At 41.8% G+C, this 7,144-nt stretch overlaps 1 protein-coding gene across 1 annotated transcript; it reads left to right on the forward strand.

Moving 5' to 3' along the window:
• Positions 1 to 441: 441 nt before the first annotated feature.
• On the forward strand, positions 442 to 3,993 carry LOC143757167 (extracellular calcium-sensing receptor-like). The gene is made up of 6 exons (XM_077248114.1): positions 442 to 715; positions 970 to 1,255; positions 1,353 to 2,171; positions 2,338 to 2,559; positions 2,718 to 2,841; positions 2,984 to 3,993. Exons 1-6 carry the CDS (start codon positions 492 to 494, stop codon positions 3,898 to 3,900), a joined length of 2,592 nt encoding a protein of 863 aa, XP_077104229.1. The 5' UTR covers positions 442 to 491; the 3' UTR covers positions 3,901 to 3,993.
• Positions 3,994 to 7,144: the final 3,151 nt, after the last annotated feature.

The following is a 7,144-nucleotide window of genomic DNA, read 5'->3' on the forward strand; positions in this document are numbered from 1 at the left end:
CGTCATATACACAGGACTCTCAATTCAACCATACCTGGTCTGACACACTCTGCTGACAATATATGTCATATTGTAACACCTTCCAAAGTTGATATACTTAGTAATACTTTTGTGAGATTAATTATTTAGTTTACTAGCCATATAATTTTGCAGAAAACTTATTATATATAATCATATAATCTAATATATATATATATAAGATTGTACAAAAATTATCTATTTCTGTGATGTTCTGTTCATGTACTAAGACATTCCCTCAGGGAATGTGTATGGTTTATGCAAGTCTATTTGAGGTTGTTTCTGAGTACAGTATAAAGGTGGGCTTAGGTGAATCTTGTGTTAACTATGTTAGCGAGAGTGAGCTAGAATGTGTGTTCATGCTTTTGTAAATATTAGTGGCATCATATCATGTAGGAAACCCCTCTGTGTGTGCAATGAAGCTTCAAAGTGGTGTTTAATTTGGTTCAAGCAGTGAAGTGTACAGAGAAAGAATGGCATATAGTAGTGTGTATGTTTGTGTGACAGTGTTGTTCCTCAGCACTTTGATTTCTTCACAGCTCCTTCAGACCTGTCGAATCATCCGCAGCACCTCAGACCTGCCTTTGCTAACCAGTGAAGGGGACATCATGTTAGGTGCCCTCTTCTCGCTACACGATACTGTGCCTGAATCTCCTCCATCTTTTACTGCAGAGCCACATTCTACGCAGTGCTCAGGGTCAGTCAGTAAATAAAGTATTATCCTTGAATATTACAATACTGCATTTATGCATAATATTTTGAAATTGTATGGTGTTTTCTTTTCTTTTCTTTTTTTTTTTTGCTTCTTAATGAATTTTCAGACTGGCATTCTCTCTCTTATTTATTAAGTATATTGTTGAGCAGTTTTGCAACAGCCATTTACCTTTAGAAATGTTATAAACATAAAAAATGCAATTTTGCTGATAATTTAATGCTCTTTGTCCCAAAAAGGTTTAATTTCCGAACCTTTAGATGGATGCAGACAATGGTTTTTGCCATAGAGGAGATCAACAGAGATAAAAGACTCCTAGCCAACTTAACTCTGGGTTATCAGATTTATGATTCATGCAGTATCCCTTTCCATGCTCTCCGCACAGCCTTGGCCCTAATGAATGGGAATGAAGAGGGCACAGGAAAACCAGAGTGCCGAGGCAGGGTGCCTGTTGTCATTGGTGATGGAGGATCCACATTATCCATAGTGGTTGCACGTTTTCTGGGTGTCTTTCATGTTCCACAGGTGAGTTGTGCAGTTTTAATGCGCATACAGAGGTACATTCATGTTTTTCAGTCATGTATACTATGCTCTCCGATCTCATGTCCTCTCCTCTCCCTAGGTAAGCTATTTCTCAAGCTGTGCGTGTCTCAGTAATAAACTAGAGTTTCCTGCATTTCTAAGGACTATGCCTAGTGACTTTTTCCAAGTGGATGCTCTGGCACAGCTGGTGCAACACTTCGGTTGGAGCTGGTTAGGCACATTCGCAGGGGATGATGCTTATGGCCGTGGTGGTGCTCACATTTTTAATGATGAGGTGACCAAACTAGGTGCATGTATTGCTTTTTATGAAATAATCCCCAAAAATCATGACCAAACAGAGATGTCCAGGATTGTAAAGAGGATCCCTGAGTCAGGAACCAGTGTGGTGCTGGTCTTTGCTCTAGAGCAAGATGCAAGAGCTCTCTTTTGGGAGGCTCTTCTGCAAAACCTCACTGGTATTCAATGGTTGGCCAGCGAGGCCTGGATCACAGCAGCAGTCCTCTCCACTCCTGAATTCCACTCCATCCTGCAGGGCTCCATGGGCTTTGCTATTCGCAGGGCTGATATACCCGGCCTGCAGCCTTTCCTGCTACGGTTACATCCCTCGAAATACTCACAGGACCCATTTGTTCTGCAGTTTTGGCAGGAGATGTTTAAGTGCTCTCTAGTTACAGGTAATAAGAGCTCCTCTATTAGACCCCCCTGTAATGGCTCTGAAGTACTTGCCAATACAGGTAACATCTACTCAGATGTATCTCAGCTGAGAATCTCTTATAATGTTTATAAGGCAGTGTACGCCATTGCACATGCTCTGGATTCAATGCTGCACTGTGAACCAGGCAACGGACCTTTTGCTGGGGGATTGTGCCCCAACTCCAGCAGCATACAGCCGTGGCAGGTAAAATGCACAACTTTTATATCTGTTTATCTTAAGCTTGTGTCTTAAGATTAATGTTCTCTAGTTTGGATAAAAGTTTAAACAAATGTTACCACAGTTCCATGTTTACTTTTATCTTTCTTTTATTCACTCTTTGTGTCTAATCCAATCACTCATAAACATGAAGCTCCTGAATTATTTAAAGCATATCCACTTCACTAATGACTTTGGTGAGGAGACCAAGTTTGACGTCAATGGAGATCCTGTGGCCATGTATGATCTCCTCAACTGGCAGCTCATTGGCAACGGAGAGGTGCGGTATACCACTGTGGGGAGATTTGATGAAACGATGCAGCCTAAACTAGTGATTGAAGAACAAAACATAATCTGGAATGGAAACCAGAGACAAGTAATGCTCCAGTGTGGATTTTTTTTTTTTCTTATACTTTTACTGAGAAGTTTTAGTATTCAATGTTGAATACTCGTTTCCTTTCTTGTATAGCTTTTGTACTTGCTGGGTAATTTATGATGTGTATCTTTGTAGTTTGTCTTTTCTCTAAATTGCAGGTCCCTATATCAGTCTGCAGCACTAGCTGTCCTCCAGGTACTAGAAAGTCTACCAGGCCAAACTTTCCTCTCTGCTGCTTTGACTGCATTGTCTGTGCAGCTGGGGAGGTTAGCAATCAGACAGGTATATCCTAAATCAACTCTTGTCCTGCTGATGTTTATGTGTTTAACAAAATTATTTTAGATTTGTTTAAAATGTATTTTGCTACTGTGAACAATAAATCTTTATAGTAGGGAAAAGATTATCTCAAAATTGTATTTATCAGATGCCTTAGAATGTGAAACGTGCCTGCCTGAGTTCTGGTCAAATACTAGACGAGACACCTGCATCCCGAAGCTGGTGGAGTTCCTTTCCTACGACGATACCATGGGCATCACTTTGCTAGCTGTGGCTCTGCTGGGATCCTGTTTCACACTAGCAGTTGCTCTGATATTTGCCCTTAAACGCCACACACCACTAGTCAGAGCTAACAATTCTGAGCTCAGTTTCCTCATTCTTAGCTCATTGTGGCTTTGTTTTTTGTGCGCACTAGCCTTTATTGGGCAGCCCACATCATGGTCTTGTGGGCTTCGACACAGTGTATTTGGTATTGCATTCTCGCTCTGTCTGTCCTGCATCCTTGGGAAGACTATGGTGGTACTCATGGCTTTCAGAGCCACTCTCCCTGGTACTAATGTAATGAAATGGTTCGGCCCTCTACAGCAGCGTAGCATTATCTTCTTATGCACAACTGTGCAAGTAGTGATTTGCTGCACATGGCTGAGTCTGGCACCTCCCGTCCCACGTAAGCTCATGACTCGTGAAACTGCCCGGATTATTCTTTTGTGTGATGTGGGCTCTCCATTGGCCTACTCCCTGGTATTGGGCTACATCGGCCTGCTTGCAGCTGTCTGCTTCCTGCTGGCCTTCTTTGCTCGAAAACTCCCAGATAATTTCAATGAGGCTAAATTTATTACTTTCAGCATGCTGATCTTCTGTGCTGTGTGGATTGCATTTGTGCCGACGTATGTCAGCTCACCGGGGAAATACACCGTGGCCGTGGAGATTTTTGCAATTCTGGCCTCCAGTTTTGGCCTGCTGATCTGTATCTTTACTCCAAAATGTTACATTATTTTGCTTAAACCTGAGAAAAATACAAGGAGATATTTGATGTCCAAATCCAATTCAGAAATGAAATATTGAAATGCTTATTGGCTAAAAGTTTTGTTTATATTACAATGAAATGTGTTCTTGATTTTCGTCTGACCCCCTCAATAAAGTGGTTTTGTGCTTTCATAACTGTTTCAATTATGTCCTCAATAAATTAATGTTGCACTTTTTACCACAATTAGTTTATCAAAATCAAATTTCCCCAGCATTCATTATAAACCTTCCACATAAAACATGATTATACAAAATATTCATATTTGAAGCCAAAGTCAAAATATTTCCAACCCATGCATTTACCCTCTAGTTGTAACAAACTAAAAAGAGGATGGGCCTCTTTTTGCTCTGTCATTATTCATTCTGTCCTCAATAGTGAGAGAACCATTTTATTTCCCCTGAGCATAAAAAGCCCATGTGGCATAAAAAAGCTGAACATGTAATCATCCATTCTCTTTCACTCATTGAACACTGCAGTAATAATGATTTTATCCACTCCAGCCACACATTTTTGCAATCAAGTTGATCATATCTGCCTTTTCATCATGAAGGGAAAATAGAGGAAATAGACATTCTAGTCTCCGATCCTGACCTCCCTCGGGCCCTAAGCAAAATTATGTTAAGGGGCCCTCCTACCTGGCCCATGAGCCATGTAAACCATATTCCATTACTACATAGTCACACCTGACACCCCAGTGCTCCCACTACAATCCTCCCTCCTTAAACTAGTACTAATGAAAATGTAATTCCTGATATCAGAAATAGACATTGTTACTAAAAAAAGTATATTCTTAATATCAAGAATTCACATTTTAAATAGTAAAAATTTAATTATTGACTACAAAAATGCATCCTGTGAATAAATACAAACTAAAATGGCTTATCATAGCATGTCACTGTGTTTTAAATGATAAAAGCAATACTTGATACTTGATGGTTATTATTTACTGAGGGATGTGCATCCATATTGACCAGTATGTCCAGCCAATCAACATTTTAAATGCAATATATCCTATAAATCAATAGTCAATGTCAATACATTGCTTTCCATCTTGCTTTATTGCAGAGTTGTAACTGAACTGACTTGGAGACTAGATAATCATTGTCTTGTTTTAAAAGTATGTGTGCCTATAATGAGGAGTGCCATCACGCCCATATTGTACTGGTCCCCACAGATGTTTGCAGGAAAGTGCGTGTTTCATTTTGTGAACCTGAGGAGGGAACGGAGACGTTATGTTAGTGAATGACGAAATGGGGTTTTCGCTTAGAAGCCTATCACCTTCGAGTTTTAGAAAACGAGCCAATGGCATGAAAATGCTTTGGGTCTGCGGAATTTGCATGCCGCTACTCCGCCCCACTGCGTGGGTTTAAAAGTAGGAGCGCTGGTAATCTCGCATTATGTTTTCCTGCTGAGGAGCCGAGACTGAACTCCAGGCCATTCCAGCAGTACAGCGGTTGTGGCAGAGGGACGTAACGTCTTCGTTCCCTCCTCAGTGAACCTCCCCACACACCGTGATGTTTCCTTTTGTTCAGTCACTGTGAGTTATGTCAGTGAATGACGAAATGGGGGTCCCAATCTAATCACGCCACATGTCGAAATCACTCCCTGTCATGAAACTAGTACGGACGAAGGACTCCTACTGAACACAGGAATGCCAAGGTACACTGGGAAACGTATCTCAGTGGAAATATGCAACACAATGCCTGCCCGAAGGGAGGACTTAGGAATACACATATGTGACCGGTCACGGAAACTAGGGACTCAAGTCGGTTCTGGGGCATTTTGAGTTATTCATAGATTCTGAAAGTGTAATCTCCAAGCTTTCCAACGATGTGTAACATGTGGAAATCTGATAATATTTGGAGAAGTTGTGGCCATTTTAAAGTAGGCACTTAAAAAAGCTCAAAGATGAGAAAACGACCTCTAAAGATTGTGCAGTCTCACCTGTCTAGAAGATTGTCTCATCTGTCTCTGCTGCTGGGGGTGACAATAGGGCTCATTTACATCTCATTTAGATAAGCCATGCCCCCTGTAAAGCTCCCCCCTGTGCTATACAGCTTTTTTTGCACTTCGAATGAGTGCACTACTGCCGCACTAGGCGAAAAACAATTGTGCTGCCCCTCTATTTGCAACGTACAAGCAACAACACACAAAGACCACTATGCCATATAGCCTGCATATAACGCAAAACTAGCAACAACACACAAAGACCAATATGCCATATACATATAACGCAAAACCAACAACAACACACAAAGACCAATATGCCATTTACATATAACGCAAAACCAGCAACAACACACAACGACCAATAAGCCATAGGCCTACATATAACGCAAATAGTGCGCAACGCTCGTGTGCCCAAAATGTCAACAATATTAAAGTTTATGCAGGAGGCAAATGCCTTCTGGCATTTTTCTTTAAGCAGTCATGACAGGAATTTTCCAAATAATCACATTTCACCTCCTCAAATTACTGTTGCAAATCTCTTTACACCACTTTCTTATGTGCGTATACACACACAAATGAAATGTCCGCAAGCACATTATATCATCAGCAGGTTCAGCATCTTAAATAACGACTAAAGAGCAAATGAAGCTTAACTTACATTTCAGAAACACGCACGGCTGGCCTTCATCGCAGCAAAGGTCTTAACTGCATCCTCTATTTCGTTTCTCTGTGCCAGTTCATGTTCTATGGAGATTATTGCCAGTCCATTAACTTTGTTCCCTGTTCACAAAACGTTCCCCATTCAAAGCAATCGGGACGTCACATATGAAACAGCCAGCCACCACTGTCAGTGAGCCGAGCCGCCTTATTCAAGCACTGAGGGCGCGCGCGCAGCGCCCATACCTCCGGTTCAGTTTCCCGAGCCCACGAAGTGCGGCGAAAACATTTTCGGTGTAACTGCCGGACGGTTCAGCTCGTCTGCGACAATCTTTGGAGCATCCATCTTCATTGAATTTTGATATCAGATTTGATATCAGATCAGATATAGATAGATTTTTGCTCGAAAGTTGTGCTGCCGACTTGTGTCCCTGGTTTCTGTGACGGGTCACATATGACCCGAGTACTGGATACAAATGGAATACTCAGAGGTATCCAGCCCCTGCAGGGTGGAATGTGGCATTTTCTGGGGTCTTCGACGAAGAGGTTCCACTTCAACGCTTAGGCGTGTCGAGTAGACAGGGCCTTAGCACAAGTGATGGTAGCCACCACCGGAGTTGGTAGGGTACTCAAACCTGCCGCGTCCCGTCCAGGAGCCATACATGCAGGTTCCAT

The sequence above is a fragment of the Siphateles boraxobius genome, unplaced genomic scaffold, assembly GCF_051911475.1.
Source record: "Siphateles boraxobius isolate OS27281-9 unplaced genomic scaffold, OSU_SipBor_1 30, whole genome shotgun sequence".
NCBI lineage: Eukaryota > Metazoa > Chordata > Actinopteri > Cypriniformes > Leuciscidae > Siphateles > Siphateles boraxobius.

Bases quoted from the DNA above. Each gene is read 5' to 3' on its own strand.
- LOC143757167 (XM_077248114.1), top strand. From the start codon at position 492: ATGGCATATAGTAGTGTGTATGTTTGTGTGACAGTGTTGTTCCTCAGC. The intron at 2,560-2,717 runs GTAATGCTCCAG...TCTAAATTGCAG, and splicing joins GGAATGGAAACCAGAGACAA to GTCCCTATATCAGTCTGCAG. The intron at 2,842-2,983 runs GTATATCCTAAA...TGTATTTATCAG, and splicing joins GGAGGTTAGCAATCAGACAG to ATGCCTTAGAATGTGAAACG.